The following is a 23,939-nucleotide window of genomic DNA, read 5'->3' on the forward strand; positions in this document are numbered from 1 at the left end:
TGAAAATTCAAATTTAGTCATTGAATATATAAAAAATACAACATATTAGTCTTGTGTTAAATTAGGCCTTGAATATTACAACTTAATGATAAATATGGTCTCACAAATTTAATTACAGGACCAATTTGTTGCATTTTTTACACATTCAATGACTAAATTTGTATTTTTCATCTTTCATGGACCAATTTGTCTCTAAATTATACTTTCGGAGATGAATTTGACTATTTACCCTCAAAGAGATATTTCATCACTCTTTGTGACAAGTCATGTATGAACCTTGATAAAAAGTTACATTTTTAATTTTGGAAACTATCCCAACCTATCTGACGACGGGATGATGAAAACAAAATAGATAAGCCAAAGCGTTCTTCTCCAAGGGAGAAAACGAGCGGAGTTGCCACCAATGTTTATTTGAGGAAAACGTTAGAAAAATCGAAAGAGGTATGCAAAATTTGGAAAATAAGGGTTTCGGGAGTTGTTTACGCATAGGGAAAGTATTAGCACCCCACGCACCCGTCACAAGGGATGGTAACCTTTAATCGAGTGTGCGCAACGTGACTTCAGAATTATTTTCTTTTTCCTTTTTATATTTTTATTTTTTTTAGGGTCGACAAGGGGATGCCCTTGCTCCTACGTATCCTCAGGTACGATGAGGAATTCAGACCTACATAGTTCTTTATGTCTGAACGTTTGTGTGTTAAATTGATTTTATGTTTTTGAAAGATTTACTTTAATTGCGAACAAAAAATCGTTTAAGGCGTTGGACCTTGAAACGATCTTTTAAATTTTGAAAAGCGGAGAGAATCGTTAAGGCGTTAGACCTTGAAACGATCTTTTAAATTTTGATAAGCGGAGAGAGTCGTTAAGACTTTGGACCTTGAAACAATCTCAAGTGATATTTGATAAAAAGAAGTTAATTATGAGTTGGTTTTATCTTGGTTTCGTTTATTAACTTTCAATCTCTTTTAAAGACTATTTTACAACACTAGTGATCGGTTAAGATTGAATTTTACAAAGAAAGACGAGATTGTCGATGATGGATGGAGAAGATGAATGTGCACATAATAACAAGGGGGACCCCTAAGGGTACATAAATCACATTCAATTCCAAAAAATAAAAGTAACCGACGGTTGCACGAAGAACACAGAACAAGAAAACAACGTAGGGAATGATCGCGGTCGCGATTCGTTAGCGCCTCGGCTTCGTTTCCTCTTCTTTCTTCTTCTTCTTTCTTAATTCTACCAATTCCCTCCACTTCTGAACCTTGTCCCTTTAAAACACCCCTAGGATGCAAAAGGCCACCTTAGGGCGATTACAGCTCACTCAAGTGAGCTGAAACTTAACCTTGAAGCAGGAAGCTCGCCCAGGTGAGCTAGTCCCTTAGCCTTGAAGTTATTTGGTGGCCCAAGCGAGCCAAATGCTGGCCTAGGTGAGATGGGGCCTAGGAAAAACAAGGAAAAGACCTTTTTGCCCTCCTTTCTTTGTATCTTTTGTCTTCCTGATCGAAACACCAAATGGTTTCTTGCTTTGCACTGTAACTGGCGTTTAACACTGTAAGTCGACTAGCAAGGATCAAAAGATCAACGAACAGTAGTCCCCAGACGAAATTAGGCTATGACAAAAACCTCTCACAACTTTTCACCATTTTCAAAATATATTCAAATTCCATCATTATTTTGAAAATCACATTGTTTTAGACAAAAGTATCTAGCGAATTGAATATTTACTTAATAAGTCATGGGTTTGACTCATTTGAAAAGCCTTGAACCAAATAGTCATTAGAATTAGCGGTTATAACTTACACATACAATCTTGATGTCATTGAATGAATTACAAAAGTGACAATTTAGTAAGGCTTTAGTTAGGTATTCTTTTCATGAGAGCTTTAAGAGTCAAACACTTAACACAAAGAAGTGGGCTTACTTCACTCCTATATAGGTAAACTTTGTAAGGAGTGTCTCATCATAAACACTTCAGTTCATATATGGTATAGCTTATAAGTCCATTAAAAACAAATTATTCAACCTTCCACTGTTATTTACTTTATGGTCCAACTACTTTTAAACCCTTGGGATGTATCTATTGTTAAGTACTTGTAACCACTCTTAAATGTGAGTTAGGTTTTCATTGTTGTTGATTAATTAAATATGGGTTTGAGTCTCGTCCCCAATGATGTTTTACATACAACATCACTTGTGAATCCTTATTAGAATCACTATCAAAATCAAATTGAAGAAACATTGAAAGATTCTAAGATTAAAAACATCATAATAATGTCAAGAAGAATGTACCAAAATCAAGCCATTGAAGGATTCTGAGATTACCACATCAAAATTGTGAGAGTGACAATAAAACTTTAGACTCTTTGCATCAAAATTGTTGAAGCAACAACATGTCATCCATATGACTCACACATCTAAGGTGTCATCAAAAGATTGGAGTTTGTAACATCAAAATGACTTTTGGATCAACATTAGATCTTCCATATGAATCACAAATACTTAGGGTTCATCAGAAGTTGAAGATTGTCCAACTTGAAAGATGCAAGAAGATTAAGAAATTGAGGTTTATTCATGAGAACATCTGATATGCTACATCAGAATGAGAAAGTATTTCTGAAGTCTGAAACAAGGACAAATGATCACACAACAACAACAACAATTTTCCCAAGGATTCTACTTAAGAAGAAATGTGTGTTGTGAAGTAATGAAGGATGAAATTGAGTTATCTACGAAGACACATCATTAAATCTTCATCAAGAGAAGCCTACATCAGAATATGCCTTCTCTCAGAAAAGCATTAAAAAGTGTTTTATGATGTATTTTCACAAGTGGCTCAGAATGACTACATCAAAATGAAGAGCTCAAAATGGATCCAAACTTTTGACAGGACACACAGAGCTATCACATTTCAAATTTCTGCAAGAAGAAGATGCTTAGTTGTGGACTCACCTCCAATGGCTATATCTTTGAGGTGTATAAAAGGACTTTGAGGTAGCCATTTGAAGTATCCAACTAAAGCAATCAATAAGCTAAACACACAAGTTATTCTCTGAATGAGAAATCTGCTTCAACCTCTCTATTGAGATCTGTTGAGAGTGACTACCTTCCATCCAAATACCTTTGAGCTATATTTGTAACAAAGTAAGAGTGTGAATTGTACTTCCTGAGTGGAAACCCCTTTTAGGGAGAATCTATTTTTTTGTGCAGTGATTCACATAAACCTCTTTGTTGTGCATTTGAAAGGCTCCAAGCCAAGACCAAGGTGTGGTGGTGAGGGAGCAAGTGTGTTGTGAGATTAAGGGGATTGTGTTGCTAGGACTTGAGTGAAGTCCTATGTAGTTTTGAAACTTAGGTTGAAGTGATTGTTGTTATAAACCGATTGTGTTAATGGTGGTTGTAATAGTGAAAATCTCACTGAAAGAGTAAGGACTAGACGTGGCCTTGGGTTTAGGGTGAACAAGTATAAATCTATTGTGTCATCTTCTTCCATTTTCCACTTTTTGTTGTTTTCTTCATCTTGTCCTAATAGTATGCTTTTGATAATCAAATTTAGTGAAATAGAGGTTAAGAAACTCAAACACGACATTAATCAAATCTTTTTAAGATTAGCAAAAGGTTGAAGTTTCATCCTGAACAAAAACACTTTTCTGAAGCTGTTAAGTTTTCATTCCAAGCTTAGAACAAATATTCATTCTGAACTATCACTTTCTGATCTATCCTCATAAGCATTAAACTGTTTTTAAAAGAGCATAAATTTTTGAAAATGCAATTTAACTCCCCATTCTTATGTTATTTTATTCACTTTAGGGTACACACACAATCACATGGTTAATTTACTAATCACACTCTCAAGACTCAACTATCAATATGGGTAAGCCATCAACAATTATAATCATCATGGTAGCCAAGGAGACTTAACCATGAATATATACTAACCCCAACCTCAAGTAACCCTTGTTAAGAGTGAACATGGGTCAAGTTGGGTGACATTTATCTTTTCCCAAATCGACCTTAAGTTTTGATCGGGTTATTTTTCAAAACATTAAACCTAACTCGATTAAGACCATAAATATATGGGATAAGATCAAATCAACTTGATTTTTTTAACACAATATAATAATTTTAACATTATGCAAAGTTCAATTGTAGAATAAAATAAGTGCAAAACTTAAATAAAAGGTATACTTAATAATATGTATTTTAAAATAAACAAATTCTATATAAAGATAATTTCATGTTATACAAAATATTAAATATCAAATAACAATTTTATCATTAATATGCAATCATTAAAAAACTTATATATTTTTTTAAGAGAATATTAGATTCTAAACCAGGTTGAGACGATTAGAAACATAATATGAACTTGTCTTAAATATCATTTTTTCCTAATAGCTTGTGAAACTCACTTTTTATGCCATTCATACTATATTTATGATCCTTTTTGGTTTTGAACATTAATGAATTTCTATAGTTTTGTGTAGGTGAATCTAATGAAAAATATTCACATCTCGAATCTATAACAAAAGGTTAAAATCGCGTTCCAAAATAAAAAATGATTAATATTTTAAAAAGGACAAACGTGTTATAAAAAATATTATTTAAGGAATCATTTTACAAATTTTAATAAATAAGGGACCATATTAAAATCTAAAATAAAGTTAAAGGAGCAAATAAATAATTTACCCAAATGAATATAACATATTATATTTAAGAAACGATGCAGTGTGATCATCATAATTTACATAACAGGAGTAAAACTTACATAACAAGAGTAAAACTAAAATCTAAAAACAAGTTTTATCTTTTAAAAATTAAAACTAATATCTACCGAATCGAGCATATTCAATATATTTGGGTTCTTAATTCCTTTTTGTAGTTACATAAAAATTAAAAATATTCATTAGTTTTCATTTTAACCGTTAAACTTAACTTAAATTCTTAACTTCCATTTTTTTTAATCCTCATGATAGTAGAAAATATCTATTAATTTTACATATAATTAATTTTCATTGAAAAAATCAATTTTAATGAATCTTTATTTCCAATTATATTCTATACATTCATAAGACTCAAATGTAACATGTTACTAAAGAAGACCGAGTCATTCTACTCTCACAAACAATAACTTGATTACTTGATCTTAACTTACATTTAATAAGTCTCATGTAATAAATGTCTCATATTTATACTTTTATTATTGGTTACAATATTAATTCATATATTCTTAATTATAAAACAATAAATACACACAAAAAAGACTAGATTATAAATTTGATTCGTGTTTAATTCTTGATATGCAATTTTGACTCCTTTATGTTTTTTTTTCCGTGATTTTAGTACTTTATTTTAAAAAATTACAGTTTTAGTCTAATCATTAATTTTTTGTACATTTTCTTTCTTTTATTTTTGATAGATTGAACTCTAAATTTAACACATTTAAGATATCATAAAAATAATTTAATTAATTAAAATTTAAAAAATAAAAAAATAAATTATACAAATTTGAGAATTCAATTAAAAGAGATCAAAATTATAATTTAGCTCATAAAAATGTTATAAAAATTGTAACGGTAATTTTGTAACCATTGCGAACATGCTTGGTTAAACTATGGTGAGACCAAGCCTAGTTTTGCTAACGAATCATACTTCTCTTTTTGGGTTCATTTTAGAATAATTCGTGCACAACAATTTGCATGGAGAACCGTATGATACATGCACTAACTTATTATTTCACTTTTTTAAACCTTTCAATCCTCACCAGTCACACTAGCACAATACTGAACACCATCAAGGATAAACAACAGTCGAAACATTGGTTTTTAGTTGTTAAGCAACTTTTGTTGTTGTAAGCAACCTTGCATACGAACTCCAACTCATTTGTTTCAGTTACTTACGTAAATGCTCTTATGTTCTTCTTTTGTATCTCAGAACCTTAACCAGACCCAACTCGTTCGGACATAGTGGGGACCACTATGACTCGCTATTCTCGTCTATAGTCATGCTATGCCCTCTTAAAACCCTTCACAGAGTACCGTTGCAACTATCATTCAGACTTGGTTCCAAATTCTTTCACGCACTCAAACATGACCACCACCTGTTCGACATTATTCCCCACCCAAATGCTGCCTCAGTTAACCATTCCATGCTCAACTGTTTGCACAGCCGCCTTCCCTTTCAAGCTCTCACCGCATTCAAGAACCATTTCCAGTTGCATTCTCTTGAAAATGTTGATGAGGTTACCGTTGCCTTGTCCCTCAAGGCATGTCAGGGAGAGTCAAAACTCGGGTGTCAAATCCACGGATTTGCGGTATGTAGTGGGTTTGTGTCGTTTGTCACGGTGTCGAATTCGCTCATGAAAATGTACTGCAAGTCTGGGAATTTTGGGTAGGCTTTGATTGTGTTTGAGAATTTGAGTCATCCTGACATAGTGTCTTGGAATACTGTGCTTTCAGGGTTTGAGGAGAGTGTGGATGCTTTGAATTTTGCACGTTCTATGCATTTTCGTGGGATAGCTTTTGATCTGGTGACATATACTTCTGCTCTTGCATTTTGTTGGGGTGATCATGGATTTTTATTTGGGTGGCAATTGCATTCTCTTGTGGTTAAGTGTGGATTTGGTTGTGAAGTTTTTATAGGGAATGCACTTGTAACTATGTATTCAAGGCGGGGGATGTTGGATGAGGTTAGGAGAGTGTTTGCTGAAATGCCTGAAAGAGATTTGGTTTCGTGGAATGCGATGATTTTAGGGTATGCTCAAGAGGGCAAATGTTATGGGTTGGAAGCAGTTTTATTGTTTGTCAACATGGTAAGACATGGTATGTTAATTGATCATGTTTCACTTACAGGTGCAGTTTCTGCTTGTGGTCATATGAACAACTTAGAGCTTGGGAGGCAGATACATGGTTTGACCCAGAAAGTGGGATATGGAACACATGTTTCAGTTTGCAATGTTTTGATGTCAACTTATTCAAAATGTGAGGTCCCTAAAGATGCCAAAGCTGTTTTTGAGTGCATTAGTAATCGGAATGTAGTGTCTTGGACGACAATGATTTCTATTCAAGAAGAAGATGCAGTGTCTCTCTTTAATGCAATGAGAATTAATGGTGTGTATCCAAATGATGTTACATTTATAGGATTAATACATGTTGTAACAATCAGGAATTTATTGACAGAAGGTCTAACGATTCATGGGTTATGCATAAAAAGCTACTTTTTGTCGGAACAAACTGTCTCCAACAGCCTCATTACCATGTATGCCAAGTTTGAGTGCATTCAAGAATCAACCAAGATTTTTGAGGAGCTTAACTGTCAAGAAACAGTATCATGGAATGCATTAATTTCAGGGTATGCTCAAAATGGCTCATATAAAGAAGCTTTGCTCACATTTTTGTCTGCAGTTAAGTAGATAATGCCCAATCAATACACATTTGGTAGTGTTTTAAATGCTATTGCTGCGGCTGAGGATATATCATTGAACCATGGGCAAAGTTGGTTTCAGGGGCTCTGCTTGACATGTGTGGCAAGCGTGGCGACATAATTGAGTCTCAAAGAGTGTTCAATGAGACACCTGAACGAACCCAGTTTGCTAGGACAGCCATAATATCTCCCTATGCCCGCCATGGAGTCTTTGAGTCAGTGATGAGTTTGTATACAGAAATGGAGAGGGAAGGAATCAATCCTGCCTCCATCACTTTCCTTTCTGTTTTGGCTGCATGTTGTAGAAAGGGCATGATTGATGTCGGTCATAGAGTCTTTGACTCTATGGTGAAGAAACATTCAATTGAGCCAACCTCTGAGCATTATTCTATTATGGTGGACATGTTAGGCCGTGTAGGACGACTAGATGAGGCAGAAGAGTTGATGCACCAGATTCCAGGAGGGCCTGGATTGTCAGTGTTGCAAAGTTTGCTTGGGTCTTGTAGATTACATGGGAATATGGAGATGGCTGAGAAGGTTGTTGGTAGATTGATAGAAATGGATCCTGCAAGTTCAGGTCCATATGTGTTAATGGCAAACTTGTATGCTGAGAAAGGAAAGTGGGAGAAAGTTGCTGAAGTGCGAAGAGGGATGAGAGGGAGGGGAGTAAAGAAGGAAGTTGGATTTAGTTGGGTGGATGTTTCTAATGTTGATTCCTTATATTTGCATGGTTTCTCCTCTGGGGATAAGTCACATCCAGAGTCTGAGAATATTTGTAAAATTGCCGAGTTTCTGGGACTGCAAATGAAAATTTTGAAAGAGAACAGAGAAACGGAAGGAGAGTGGTATCATGAGTAACAAATCCTAAAATAAATGAGGATTTTGTATTAAAGAGCTATGGATTTCTAACTTGATCTTATTCTTTTAAAATATATATTTTTTTCATTTATGTATTGAATTGTACTCAATTTTCATGTTACAAATTTGTGCTGTGGGACTTTAAGTTTGACTTTGTTGGTTTTGCTGTAACTCATTTTCTTGTAAAAAGAAAAGCAGAGAAAAATGTGTTAAACCTTTATGTTTAAAAAAATATCATTGGGTGTGTTCTGATCTGGATCACTGTTATCGTGGGAATTCAGGAAAGTTAGGGATTTATATTGTTGTTTTTCATATGTTTGTTCAAATGTGTCTGAGTAAAATTAGGAATTTTCGTTATTGACTTTTAATATGAAGAAGAAGAATGGTGACAGTATGAGTAAATAATAGCTGAAGTTGTAGGAGTAAATTATTGGATAAAGTTCTTATATTCATTTTTGTGAGCCATAACATTGCCTTGTTTACACTTTACAGTAACAATTTTGTTTTTGAACAACTTAATACGTGTTGGTAAAAATGGAAGTAATAATTGTGTCTCCCCAAGTAGAGTTCACTATTATGATTTCGTTTTCTTCATGTCTTCCTTGATGAGTCACAGCCATAGCCACAGCTAAAATAAATTACTTACAGGACCTTTTCTCAGGATATCATTTTCAATTTTCTGGGTGACAATAATCCAGTGTTGTTCTTTGACTATAGTTTCTCATGTATACCATTGCAGGCAATGCCAATTTTTAGACAGACAGAAAGTACGATTGAAGAATTGAGGATGCAATACATTTTATCAATAACTAGTTTTCAGTGGGTGACCCTACCGCCTAAGCAACACCTTTTCTGACAGCAGCTTCTTTTACTCTGGCTTCTCATGATCTATTGACTGCAAGCACGTTGAATCCGTTGGCTAGCACAAGATGCTAAACTTAACAGTTCATCTGACCAAAAGTTTGGGGATGCATTTTGTGAAGGCTAGACATGGACATCCAGAATGGATTAATAATGCAAATAACATTGGTAATGGTTTCTTTTTAAACATAGCTGGTGCAATCATTTTAGATGCCGTGAGCTGTTGTTCGCTGCAAAAAGAAATGTAATTGCTCAACTGGTCAAGACAGAGACACAGTGAACTGTTATTTTGGTTCTTATTACCCTTGGGATTATCCTCTTCTTTTGTCAATTTTTCTTCTAATCTTTCAGCGTATCCTCCCCCACCCTATAATCCTATTATCTTCAGTTAGATTTTATGCTTATCTATGATAATTGATAACTTTTTCCATAAAATGCTTAGCATTTCATGTTTCAAACTCTTCCCGAAATGGTTTAGAGCTACATTGTATGAAGCTTTAGCCCTCAAATTGTTGTTCTACTTGTTGCAGAGAACTGGTATGAAAAAGATGGCAACTATGCACCACATGTTTCTAGAAAAGTTCCAATTCCCAGCACTACTCTTTAAGATAGCAACTCAAACCTCATCAGAGCATAAAGAAAAAGTAAACAGAAAACCAAGTGTCGCACCCACATGTTTTGCATTGAGAAGTCTGTGGTTGGAGCCGTTGGCATTTCATTGATGTTCAATCAATGACAATAAGGATGAGAATAGATTAGGCAAAAGGTATTTTAAAATCTTATCTAGTTTAAAAGGATAAGTTTTGCATCATTTTGAAAATGTTGACGACACCACAAGTTTAGTTCAATTGGTTGAATAAAGTGTTAAACTCCTTGGTTTTGTCTTCAATTGTTATGGAAAAAAAAATAAAAAAAGGTTGATGACAAAGAATTTTTATTATTATTACATTAATTTTTACTGTAATGCTTTAAAATTATATACTTGTTGATTTATCTAAGAAAATTTAAGCCTTTTGCCTTGCATATTTTGGTTTAAATGTATTACTCTATTAAGCAATAAGTTCATTGACTTATTAGCAAGTATTATGTGCATTGGTGAGTAATTTTACAGAAAAATATGTATTAATTTAAATAAGTAAGAAAATATAAATAGCTTAGATTTTGTGAGAAAAAGGTAAATTTAAAGGGCAGTTAAAATATATTAATTTGAGATTACAAGTAATTGAGATTTGAGAAGAAAAACAAATTTTAATATAAGAAAGTAATTTCAAATAAGTAAAAATGGGAGAGGGAGGAAGAAAAAAAGGGAATCTTAACACGCTAAAAATTGAAATAATTAAAATTTGTGAGTTTTTAAAAATTTCAAAATACGTGTTAAATAATACTAAAGTAACGTGTCACAAGGGAAATAAAGTAAAATAGGTTTTTTCTCATTTGAAAATTAAGCTCATATTTATGATTTAGAAGGTAATTTATAAATTCGTACTGTAAAGTATGTTTGTTTTTTTTTTTTTTTTAAAAATTCAACCTAAGTCATACTTAATAATTGATTATTTAGTATTTGAGTTTGTGTTCATTTATTTGCAATTTTGATAATTTTCAATTTCAACTACCGGTATGCCAAGAATAACGAAAGAAAAAGGGGGCAAAAAAACCCTATAAATTTAGCGCTGCAAAGTGTATATTCAAAAAGCAAAACCCAACACAACGCGATCCTCTCTCTCTCTCTCTCAGAATCTAGCTTGCAATCCTTACTCGCCACAAAATCAAAGGCTTCCTTCCACTGAGAGAGAACACACTCGTTCGAATCAAAATCAAAACGAGAAAAAGAAAATGGTTAGTTGCATCACTCATTCAATCCTATTCACTCTCACACACTTCGTGTGTGTATGCGTTAATTCAATTCCTTCTAACTTATTTTGCTTTGGTTTTCAGTCGGTGACTCTGCACACAAACCTAGGCGACATCAAATGCGAAATCTTCTGCGACGAGGTCCCCAAATCCTCCGAGGTATGGTTATCTTCTCCCCTTCATTTCAATTGCTTTCAGGAAAAGACTCAAAAGTATTCTGCTTTAATTACCCTATTTGTCAAACCATAAAACTTAGGCGCGAGCGAGCTTGTGCTTTTAGTGCTATCTTTTCTTTTCCGAAATTTAGGATTTTTAATCCTAATTTTGTTAGCTGTAATTTTCAGTTTTGATTGGAGAATAAAACTAAGTGCGCGTTTGGACGAGCAGTTGCAAAATTGATCTAGAAGTGATGCAATTTATGTCTGAACTTTTTATTTATAAAGGCTCAATCTTACATACGAACTCCAACTCATTTGTTTCAGTTACTTACGTAAATGCTCTTATTTTCTTCTTTTGTATCTCAGACCCAACTCGTTCGGGCATAGTGGGGACCACTATGACTCGCTATTCTCGTCTATAGTCATGTTATGCCCTCTCAAAACCCGTCACAGAGTACCGTTGCAACTATCATTCAGACTTTGTTCCAAATTCTTCCACGCACTCAAACATGACCACCACCAGTTCGACTTTATTCCCCACCCAAATGCTGCCTCAGTTAACCATTCCATGCTCAACTGTTTGCACAGCCGCCTTCCCTTTCAAGCTCTCACCGCATTCAAGAACCATTTCCAGTTGCATTCTCTTGAAAATGTTGATGAGGTTACCGTTGCCTTGTCCCTCAAGGCATGTCAGGGAGAGTCAAAACTCGGGTGTCAAATCCACGGATTTGCGGTATGTAGTGGGTTTGTGTCGTTTGTCACGGTGTCAAATTCGCTCATGAAAATGTACTGCAAGTCTGGGAATTTTGGGAAGGCTTTGATTGTGTTTGAGAATTTGAGTCATCCTGACATAGTGTCTTGGAATACTGTGCTTTCGGGGTTTGAGGAGAGTGTGGATGCTTTGAATTTTGCACGGTCTATGCATTATTGTGGGATAGCTTTTGATCCGGTGACATATACTTCTGCTCTTGCATTTTGTTGGGGTGATCATGGGTTTTTATTTGGGTGGCAATTGCATTCTCTTGTGGTTAAGTGTGGACTTGGTTGTGAAGTTTTTATAGGGAATGCACTTGTAACTATGTATTCAAGGTGGGGGATGTTGGATGAGGCTAGGAGAGTGTTTGATGAAATGCCTGAAAGAGATTTGGTTTCGTGGAATGCAATGATTTCAGGGTATGCTCAAGAGGGCAAATGTTATGGGTTAGAAGCAGTTTTATTGTTTGTCAACATGGTAAGACATGGTATGTTAATTGATCATGTTTCACTTACAGGTGCAGTTTCTGCTTGTGGTCATATGAAAAACTTAGAGCTTGGGAGGCAGATACATGGTTTGACCCAGAAAGTGGGATATGGAACACATGTTTCAGTTTGCAATGTTTTGATGTCAACTTATTCAAAATGTGAGGTCCCTAAAGATGCAAAAGCTGTTTTTGAGAGCATTAGTAATCGGAATGTAGTGTCTTGGACGACAATGATTTCTATTGACGAAGAAGATGCAGTGTCTCTCTTCAATGCCATGAGAGTTAATGGCGTGTATCCAAATGATGTTACATTTATAGGATTAATACATGCTGTAACAATCAGGAATTTAGTGACAGAAGGTCTAACGATTCATGGGCTATGCATAAAAAGCTGCTTTTTGTCGGAACAAACTGTCTCCAACAGCTTCATTACCATGTATGCCAAGTTTGAGTGCATTCAAGAATCAACCAAGATTTTTGAGGAGCTTAACTGTCGAGAAACAGTATCATGGAATGCATTAATTTCAGGGTATGCTCAAAATGGCTCATATAAAGAAGCTTTGCTCACATATTTGTCTGCAGTTAAGGAGATAAAGCCCAATCAATACACATTTGGTAGTGTTTTAAATGCTATTGCTGCGGCTGAGGATATATCATTGAACCATGGGAAAAGTTGCCATTCTCACTTGCTCAAACTTGGTTTAGGCACTGATCCAATTGTTTCAGGGGCTCTGCTTGACATGTATGGCAAGCGTGGTGACATAATTGAGTCTCAAAGAGTGTTCAATGAGACACTTGAACGAACCCAGTTTGCTTGGACAGCCATAATATCTGCCTATGCCCGCCATGGAGACTTTGAGTCAGTGATGAGTTTGTATACAGAAATGGAGAGGGAAGGAATCAATCCTGACTCCATCACTTTCCTTTCTGTTTTGGCTGCATGTTGTAGAAAGGGCATGGTTGATGCCGGCCATAGAGTCTTTGACTCTATGGTGAAGAAACATTCAATTGAGCCAACCTCTGAGCATTATTCTATTATGGTGGACATGTTGGGCCGTGTTGGACGACTAGATGAGGCAGAAGAGTTGATGCACCAGATTCCAGGAGGGCCTGGATTGTCAGTGTTGCAAAGTTTGCTTGGGTCTTGTAGATTACATGGGAATATGGAGATGGCTGAGAAGGTTGTTGGTAGATTGATAGAAATGGATCCTGCAAGTTCAGGTCCATATGTGTTAATGGCAAACTTGTATGCTGAGAAAGGAAAGTGGGAGAAAGTTGCTGAAGTGCGAAGAGGGATGAGAGGGAGGGGAGTAAAGAAGGAAGTCGGATTTAGTTGGGTGGATGTTTCTAATGTTGATTCCTTATATTTGCATGGTTTCTCCTCTGGGGATAAGTCACATCCAGAGTCTGAGAATATTTGTAAAATTGCCGAGTTTCTGGGACTGCAAATGAAAATTTTGAAAGAGAACAGAGAAAGGGAAGGAGAGTGGTATAATGAGTAACAAATCCTAAAATAAATGAGGATTTTGTATTGATGAGCTATGGATTTCTAACTTGATCTTATTCTTTAAAAAATATTTTTTTCATTTATGTATTGAATTGTACTCAATTTTCATGTTACAAATTTGTGCTGTGGGACTTTAAGTTTGACTTTGTTGGTTTTGCTGTAACTCATTTTCTTGTAAAAAGAAAAGCAGAGAAACATGTGTTAAAACTTTATGTTTAAAAAAGCATCATTGGGTGTGTTCTGATCTGGATCACTGTTATTGTGGGAATTCAGGAAAGTTAGGGATTTATATTGTTGTTTTTCATATATTTGTTCAAATGTGTCTGAGTAAACTTAGGAATTTTCGTTATTGACTTTTAATATGAAGAAGAAGAATGGTGACAGTACGAGTAAATAATAGCTGAAGTTGTAGGAGTAAATTATTGGATAAAGTTCTTATATTCATTTTTGTGAGCCATAACATTGCCTTGCTTACACTTTACAGTAACAATTTTGTTTTTGAACAACTTAATACTTGTTGGTTTTACTGTTGGTTTTTCTTTATTGAATGGGCCATAACTGCCAGTTAAATTTTCTTGTGTGTGAATGTGTTTCAATCCAGAATTTTTTAGCACTATGTGCAAGTGGTTACTACGATGGAACTATATTTCACCGCAACATTAAGGGTTTTATGATTCAAGGTGGAGACCCAACTGGAACTGGCAAAGGGGGAACTAGTATATGGGGCAAGAAATTTAACGATGAGATAAGAGAATCTCTGAAGGTGAGTTTGTCCTCTATGAATCCATGTCTTTGAGGCCATGTGTTTTGTTAGGTGGCATTTCATAGATGTGTTGGAAGAGGCAGAACATAGCATATGATTTCTATTCCATGTCTGATGCATATTAAAAATAAAATATAACAGGACATACCAACATGGTATAAATTATATAAAAAGTAGTATATTTTTGTTCTGCTGAAAAGGGGCTAATATGATTGTTTTGCTTCTCAATGCCATTATCAGAATTTGAGTATAGAAAGGGCACATGGTTTCCATGGGATGAATACCGCTTTTTTTAGCATGCCTTAAAATGAAGAGCATAATTGGGATATACTGTTATCAACATGATTTATTTGAAAAACATATTTGTGTGCTGAAAAATGGCTTCTAAAGTTACTCCAAGATATGTTTGAGAGTTATTCCTATATCTGAAAAGAATAATGAACTAAGCAATCTCTATAGCTGAAACAAGAGTTATTTCTTGCATCTAACTTTGTAATTTTATGGAAATTTTACAATATTTAAAAAAATATCATTTCAATCATAACCTAACCGACTGTCCTAAGCATACTAAAACTTCATTTTATTTATTTATATATGTCTTGATTGGTCAATTCTTTCTCTGGTTGATTAAAGTCAATTTTATTGTTTTGAAATATAATTATCTTAAAGATGTTACATTTTAGTATCTGATCAAATGTGATTAATTTATCAATTTGGTTTATGATGGTAGTGGTGAGCTGTGGGCTGTCATGGCATAAGAATAATGGGACTTTTCATTTTGATGTGTTTTATGGAGCAATAATTATTGGCATTTTTCTTCATCTTATGATTGTGGTAGTTAATAGGTTTCCCTTTTGTATGTTTCAGCACAATGCAAGAGGAATATTGGCAATGGCCAATAGTGGTCCAAATACTAATGGAAGCCAATTTTTCTTAACTTTCGCAAAGCAACCCCATTTAAATGGGCTATACACTGTGTTTGGCAAAGTAATTCATGGATTTGAAGTGCTCGATCTCATGGAGAAGGTATTTTATTCTTCTGTAATTATTAAAATTGTTTTTTCTCTTTTAAAAAAATTGGGTTGAAGCTCAAGGTAGCCTCAGGTTTTGTGGTTCTTGGCTTGCTTTGGCAACTCGACTAATATCTGCATTTTTTTGGTGTCAGATTCATGTGCTTTTCTGGTGAATGTGTGCGTTTGTAATCATAGAAAAGAAGAAATAATATACTAATTTGTTGTGCAGACACAAACAGGGGCAGGGGACCGACCACTTGCGGAGATTAGGCTCAATCGTGTAACAATACATGCTAATCCACTTGCTGGTTAGCCTTTTGTCTCAACAGTTTTTTTTTATGTAAAATTTCAGTTTTTGTTTTTAAAAAATGATCTAGCTTAAAGGGAAGGAGAAAGTGAATTCTTATGTACTAATTTGAGTACTTGTTCATACCTACTGATTCAAAGTAGCATTTTGATTGATCAAGTGTAGTAAAATGTATAATGATTTATGAGATATGCATGGAATACGATAAGCACATATTTATGGATATTTCAAGTGGCGAAATTGTATGATGTGAGAGATCTTGGTGTTGGCGTTGTGAAAATTTTATTGCCAAGCGTATGCCTGATGTCCAAGCTAGCTAGTTTGCTAGCAATGTTTACTCTTTTTGGCTCTTGGATTGTTAATTGTTTCTAAAATTTTAATTGGTGATTTGATATCTTCTGAAGAGCTCTCATGTCAAAAGGTACATGCCAGCTAGTACTTGGCTTACTTCATTATTTTTGTTTTTACTGCTGGCTTTCTTCATTATATTTATAGCTTTATATGTCCTATAGACATTCTCCATTATATTCAATTACTATGCGATATTGAATCGTCGATCTCCTAATTTCCTTCTGCTGCAGTAGATCCTCTTATATCCTTGATGAATGATTATTCTTTCCTTTCTTTTTCCTCTTAATCACTCCCAATTTCTGTGTCAACCTTTTTTGCCACTTATTTTTTTATTGACTGGCATAGCTCTGAACTAGGTAAACATCCTCTTTGTCTTTGACCTTTTTCTATTACACCTCGACCCATTATCTCTCCATCCATGCATCTAATTGAGCCATTGTAGAAACATTTTTTTAATGGTCCTTTGGTTGGCTTTTGCCTCTTAATTTGCGCTCCATCCTTTATCAATTCTTGGATTATTGCGCCTTTGTTACTGTCATTCCTATGATTTACGCCTATACCAACCATCTCCCTCTCGCTTGGGAAGTGTTCTCACCTTGTCACTGTTATTGTTAAATTCACTTGCATACTTTCTATTTTATGTTATAAAAATATCTTTCTTTTTTTACAAATGTTACTAATTAGTATGTTATGTTATCATTCCAACCCTTATGCCTCTCACCTAGACCATCTTATGACACCCTTACAAAAATATCCTTGATTCAAATATGTTTTTTACAAAGAATTTAAGGTGCATTAAAATAGAAGTACAAAGGTGAACTTACTCGTATCGGGTGAGAATAACAGTTCCCCTCTTGTCTTTCTTATTGGGTTGCTTGATATGTGGCAAGTTAGTAGCAGTAATAATAAACTCGAAAGTTTGGATATTAAACTCAAGATACTAATTGTATTCTCAAATGTAAATCGCATAAATTAAATAATTTTGAGTTTTTATTTTGAATTAGAGATTGTTTGTGTTTGTGTTAAGAAAATAAAAAGATAAATAACAATTTCAAAGAAGAGATATATATGAATAAAAGTAATTCGGATTATGATTTAACATGTATCGTTTTTTCCTTAATTTTTATTTTAATTATGAACTCTCAGCTACTAATTAGTTGCTTAATACCTCTTATTTTAATTATTAGTCTATGATTAAGGTTTGAAAATATTCTTTTCCCTAAATCAATCCTGCATTGGTCATTTGACATTAAATTTATGATTAAAGATGAATAATATAGAAGTTTGTAAAAGGGGATTCATGTTGTCAATTTGATCATGCAAGTTTTATGAATCATATCATTTTATAGGTTAGTCAATTACGAGAAGATGATCACTAACATGCAATTAACTAATATTCAGAGTGATCAATTTCAATATAGAAGTGAAAGTGATAGAATGAAACAATTAACTGAATAACATAAAAAAAAAATTTAAAAAGAGAAACTAGAGTACATGGGTACAACTAAATCACAATATGAATTTTAAGGGATTTAGCCAATCATGGTCATAGAATAACTAAACAACATATAATATTGCATTAGAGATAAAAGAGATAAAAAATTCTTATAGATTTGGACCCCAATTGTTTTACAATTCTGCTCTCAAAAGATCTTGTTCAAGAAATGTATATTGATTTTCAAATCCCCCAAGTATAGACTTTCACCTTTTATTTATAAACTCCTAAAGATAATTACTTTAATTAGACACACTACATATAAATATTCTAATATGATATCTAAAGATAATTACTTTAATTAGGCACACTGTAAATATATATTCTAATATGATATTTAAAGATAATTATTTTTAATTAGGTATGCTATAGATAAATATTCTAATTAGATCCCTAAAAATAATTATTTTAATTAAATGCCTAAAGAGAGTTTTTCTTAATTAAGTTCATTATGGTCACAGTGATATCCACCACGACCGTTATCGGAATCCTAGCGCTGAAACTTGAGATATTATGCAATGACGAGAACTTTCATGATTGATCATGACCTTTTTGGTTGATACGATCGTGATCAATGTACCATAACCGTTATCAAATAAAAATAACATCAAATCATCATGAAATTGTGTATTTTTTAACTTTTCTACTTAATTGAGTGATACTTCTCTAAGGTAAAAATTAATGTTCAAATGTGAGTTTTGTTAATAAAGTACATGAAATAAGATAAAAAGATTTACATTAACTATCATTTAAATTATGGTTTATCAATATGACTTGCTGCTTGGTCCAAGCTCATTCTTTATTGGTCATAATTCTCCTAGTTCTTATTGTTGCTTGATGGGCTATCTCCTTACATGCCAAGTCCACATCTATTTTTGTGATTCTAGTAACATCATGGTTTGGTGCTGGGACTGAGACCCTTTTCTTTGTCCATATTAGGTTTGACACAAAGCCAAATCTCTTCAGTCTTCCCATTCTTATTAAGCTTCTCAGGTATTACAAACTTTTTCCACACTTTCCCATTTTTCTAAAATTCTCCGCATCTCCAACATTCCAAAGTTTAGAAAACTAGTATAGTAATATGTCGTGGATTCTTTAAGCAACTTGTTGAGATAATCAATATTGTTAGTGAGAGTTTTTTTTTCCCTTTTGGAGTGTGTTGATCTTAATCCGTTATCTTTCTTGTCTGCCCGACAATCTTGCCCTCTTTTGAATAATATTTATTTATACTATCAGCTGTTCCTTTGGTTATGCTCACAAAAAATGGATCTATAACTTTTTGTCTGTTTGTATGGTTAACAACAATATTCTATCTTATCTTTATCATATTCTCTTATACTATATTATATAGTGTGCGAATGGATTTTAAAATTTTTCGTCGTTTTACTAAAATAAAATTACTATATAAAGAGATCAGACTATATAGTACAGAAGTAAACAAAATCTGAAATTAACATTATTGTAAATGGAATTACATATCTATAAATTTCTAAAATTCCTTGTTGTGCGTTCACGGCACCTTGTTTAAAAAGTGTCATGATGATCTTGCTAAGATTATTCTTTTCCCTGTACTACATGAGATTCCAGTTCCAGTATCTGTTTGGTAAAAATTCATGCAGAGCCATAATTGCACTTGTTTAAAAATTGTCGCGATGATCACGCTCAGATGGAAGGAGATGAAAATATATAGAAGAACATCAAGGTTCGAATCAAATTTCTACAAATACTCTCATTTGAAACTTTCAATCTCGTATATATCCATCACCCTCTTGTTCCTCTAAAGTGATCAATCTATATTAAAAAATAAAGTAAATAATCTTAGTTGTTTATGAAAAAAATTAACAATCAATATTACATATCATTAACGTGTTAAAATATTAACTATTGTTAACTTAAATGATTTTCTTATCAATAACTTAAATGGTTTGCTTTACCATCTATAAAGTAAATTACTAACTTTAGAGAAATCAAATCTCTTACCTACATGATTTACTATAAACATACATCAATTTTCTCTTTCATTCATTTTCACCCATTTTCTTATCTTTCTCTTGTTCTCTCAACGTAACACTAATTACATATATTACTATCTTTTTTTTCCCTCTCTTCTCTCCATCCCAATTCACTTGAAAACGGATTGTAAGTTTAGATTTATCCATCCTACATTGTTTAGGGGTCCACCAGGAGTTTCACTGAAATAAAATCATATCAAATATCATGATGGTGATGTTAATAGACAAATAAAGTTAAGTGAAAATGATGAGGATGTGTATCAATTTCGAAAGCAATCAATGGATGTGGGTAATTGAGTGGCATATAGAAAGATCCTAAATTTCTTATTTGAAATGAAGGGAAATTGTATTGTTGACGTGGACCACAAGATGATGGTGAGATCGAGGTGCATGAGCTAGCAGTCGATACTTCGATAGTGCATGTGAAATTGCTGCAACACTTCAGCTTCATTCAGATAATAATTTATTAGCATGCATGCATCCCAATCCATGTAATATAGTAATGCAAGAACGAGCTTTTGATGAAGAAAGTTGATCCCTAAAATGAGTGAATACAAATGTATTTATTCTTTACTTTTGGTGGGTTAAACTCAATATATATTTTAAATTATATAAAAGAAGAATTAAACTTTTTACATAGGTTAAAATCAATTTGTACACTTCATTTAATTTCTCCAAAGCTGATTTTAACTTATTGGATAAACTTAATTAGTTTAATTGTTCATTAGTCCCTATAATTATATTAATTTTACTTTTTAGTTCCTATACTTAAAAATCATCTCTTTTAGTGCTTATACACATTTTTTTAATCTTTTTTTGCCCATATAAGTTTAGATGGTAGAGACTAAAATGATTAAAAAAGCTATGTATAAGGACTAAAATTGATTAAGAATAATGTGTATAAATTAAAATAAATAACCTTTAAATATAGGAAATTATATAGACTAAATAAGTCATTAAAATGAATGACTTTTTTTTCCTCTAAAAGAAAATCATTAAACCACCTTACTTTCTTATTGTCTTATCTTTTAAATTCTTATTGAGATGCTTATGGACACAAGATTTTATTCAATATATTTCATCTTGTTCACTGCATGCCTCAATTTTGTTATGACAACCAATATATATGGTTGCTAATGATGGGCTTAAAAAAGGTGGACATTTTTTTTAAAAGTGCTCAATTAATAATTTGGGTGTTGCTAGGTGCACCCAACATTTTTTAAAATACCAAAACTACCCCTGCGCTTTTTCCGCATTTGTGATGAGTGTGTGTGAGAGTGGTCCGTAAATCGTACAGATCAAGTTGATCCGTAAGGTTGATACGGATCAAGTTGATTCGTATGGTGATATTAAGCATACAAATCAACTTGATCTGTAAGGCTTTTACGGATCAAGTTGATCTGTATTGTTCCGTAAAAAGCTTACGGATCAACTTGATTCGTAAGCCTTTTATGGAACAATACGGATCAACTTGACCCATAGAAGCCTTACGAATCAACTTGATCCGTAAAAGGCTTATGGATCAAGTCCGTAAGGCTTCTACGGATCAAGTTGATCCATAAAAGGCTTACGGATCAAGGATATTTTTGTCATTTTACCTTAAGTGCTGGATGCACCAGCAATAATGCAGGGTGCACCTAGCAACACCCTAATAATTTTAACTAATTGAGATAGGACCTTCTCGTTGTCATTGGGTCAAGCCTTAATGACTAAATGGATGTTGAACTATGAGCTCTTGTGCCACATGCAACAATTAAGGCTAAGAGGTTGCGGATCCTCTCATTATCATTGGGCCAAGCCCCAATGACTTTACCAATGTGATTGTACTTGTGGAGTTTCTACTTTAGGGTTTGAGTTGTTGGGCCGAACCTAGGTAGCAATTGAATTCACCAAATTATAAGTCTTTGAGTTTGTGTGACAACACTTGACTTTAAGGGTTGTGAGTTATCAGATAATCTTTGTGTCGAGCTCAATGACATTCGTCGTAGGTCAATACCAACCCAACTTGACCTAGATGGTGCAATATGTGTTTTAATGTCTTAATGATCCTATCTTTAATCTTGATAATTTGGGGGATTGATCTAGTAATATCTTATCACAATAAATCATGGACATAAAATATGATTAGATCATATCTTATTAAGGTTATTATAAAAACTAGAGTGTGGCCTAGAGATAGAGTAGAATACACACACTTGATGCTTTGGAGTCTAGATAGGTAGCCTCCAATCCTATCTAGGGTAGTCCATCTAGAAACAAAGACGATAATCAATTTAATTCTAAATCAAGATATGTATTTCATCAACATTTAGCTTTTTCTACCATATACCCAACTAGTTCTTTAATTGCCTAGTATTGCATGATAAAATTGAATGCTAAATAAATACAAAATACTCAGTAAATTAAGATTGTGTATTGGATGAATGTGTTAGAATAGATGAGAGAAAGGAAAAAAGAATAATAGATATCTAATGTTTAAAGTTTAAGTTTCAAGAACTTAGAATTATTTTAAAAGAAGTTGAAGGGGCCTGGTATCGAGAGCTCAAGTTTTGAGTTGGAAAAAGTATGGTAAATTTGAACCAATTATTTGAAATATCTAAAAAATTAATTGAAATACATTAAATTAATAAGTTTTAATTCCTTAATTATATTTAACCTAAAAGGTTTGAAACTGATTTGGATATATATGCAGCTGAGATGTGATGGACGGCTATGGATGAATGGATTATGTGTCGGATATATATGCAGCTATGTTATATACTTTAAGATGCAAGTGCAATTCGTTTGTAGGGAATAGTCTGTTGTTTTAATTTCAGAAGTTAAATATTGAGACATGTAGTGGTTCATGTCTCTGCTTTGGTAATTTAATAACTTTCATGCACTTATTGTGCTGGTTTCTTATATCTATCGTATATATTTATTATTTCTTGCTGATAAAAAGAAAACGATCGAACAACCTTTCCTTTTTTTTTTTTTTTAAGGAACAATCCATTAATTTTCTTGTGTACAATGACCACAATAGGAATTTAACCCAAAATCTCATGCATTTATTTCAATTTCTATCACTAAACTAACCCTAGTAAGTTCTTAAAATAGCAGTATGTGTGTGTTCAATGAGTATGACGATTGACGAGAATTCAACTACTAAACAGATTTTAAATATTAGGCTAGGCTAATATACCACACGAAAAAGGAAAGACAACTCTCCAATCACTTAATTAGCATCTTTTTTTGATTTCTAAGTCAAGAGATTAATCTTACTTAGTGTATAACTATCATCATGTTCTAATGATATGCACATGTTGAATAGATTTTTATCAAATGTTATGCATAATTCATATTTTAAAGGTTTTTGCGACATAAATAATACACAAAATTTAATAAAATGTTGCAAAAATATATTATAATAATATTTATTCATATTTGATGATATTTTTTAAATATTATTAAAATATTTTAATAATATTTTTATTAAGCGTTACATAGAAATATTGTTGAAATTCGTATGTGTAACAGTGACAAATATATCAAAGTAACTAAATCTGCTCTTAATATAAGTTTGAAAAAAAGATATGGATGAATAGTTGTGGTCCAATTAATTGTACACCAAAATATCAAAGGAACTAAATCTGCTCAGAAATTTGAGAAAAGTGATATCGATGAATAGTTGTTGTCCAACTAATTATACACCCCAAAAATATATATAGACTATAAAACCATCTTGAAAATATAGGGGGATTTTGATATCATAGTTGACTATCAATATCTTCATATCTCCCCGTAGTGCTAGCTAGTATTTTGGCAGTAGTAATACAAGAAATGAGTGAGGGATAGTGGTCCTTCTCCTCATCGAATGGCTTAACCTTCATGTTCAAAAGGATATCATGATTCATGAGGGATTCAAGAACCCATTTTCAATTGGAATCTACTTTTTTTATTTTTATTTCATATGAAATATATAGATATACGTTTTCTTTACAAGCAAAAACTTTATGAAAAATATATATAGTTAGACACAAGTATCTAAAACAAAAGGAAATAAATGGTTACATGAAATAACGAAGTAGAATTTATGGGAGGTAATCCTGTTTGAATCGAGT

At 33.1% G+C, this 23,939-nt stretch overlaps 1 protein-coding gene and 1 pseudogene across 1 annotated transcript; both read left to right on the forward strand.

Moving 5' to 3' along the window:
- The first annotated feature begins 5,606 nt into the window (after positions 1–5,606).
- Positions 5,607–10,069, forward strand: LOC114405845 (annotated as a pseudogene).
- Positions 10,070–10,842: 773 nt separating this feature from the next.
- On the forward strand, positions 10,843–16,236 carry LOC114405846 (peptidyl-prolyl cis-trans isomerase CYP18-1). Its single transcript, XM_028368357.1, has 5 exons — positions 10,843–10,977; positions 11,077–11,151; positions 14,500–14,661; positions 15,529–15,687; positions 15,904–16,236. Exons 1-5 carry the CDS (start codon positions 10,975–10,977, stop codon positions 15,985–15,987), a joined length of 483 nt encoding a protein of 160 aa, XP_028224158.1. The 5' UTR covers positions 10,843–10,974; the 3' UTR covers positions 15,988–16,236.
- The last annotated feature ends 7,703 nt before the right edge of the window (positions 16,237–23,939 follow it).

Source organism: Glycine soja, chromosome 3 (genome assembly GCF_004193775.1).
Source record: "Glycine soja cultivar W05 chromosome 3, ASM419377v2, whole genome shotgun sequence".
NCBI lineage: Eukaryota > Viridiplantae > Streptophyta > Magnoliopsida > Fabales > Fabaceae > Glycine > Glycine soja.

Coding starts and splice junctions, on each gene's coding strand:
- LOC114405846 (XM_028368357.1), top strand. Junction 11,152..14,499: donor AGGTCCCCAAATCCTCCGAG/GTATGGTTATCT, acceptor GTTTCAATCCAG/AATTTTTTAGCACTATGTGC. Junction 15,688..15,903: donor TGCTCGATCTCATGGAGAAG/GTATTTTATTCT, acceptor TTTGTTGTGCAG/ACACAAACAGGGGCAGGGGA.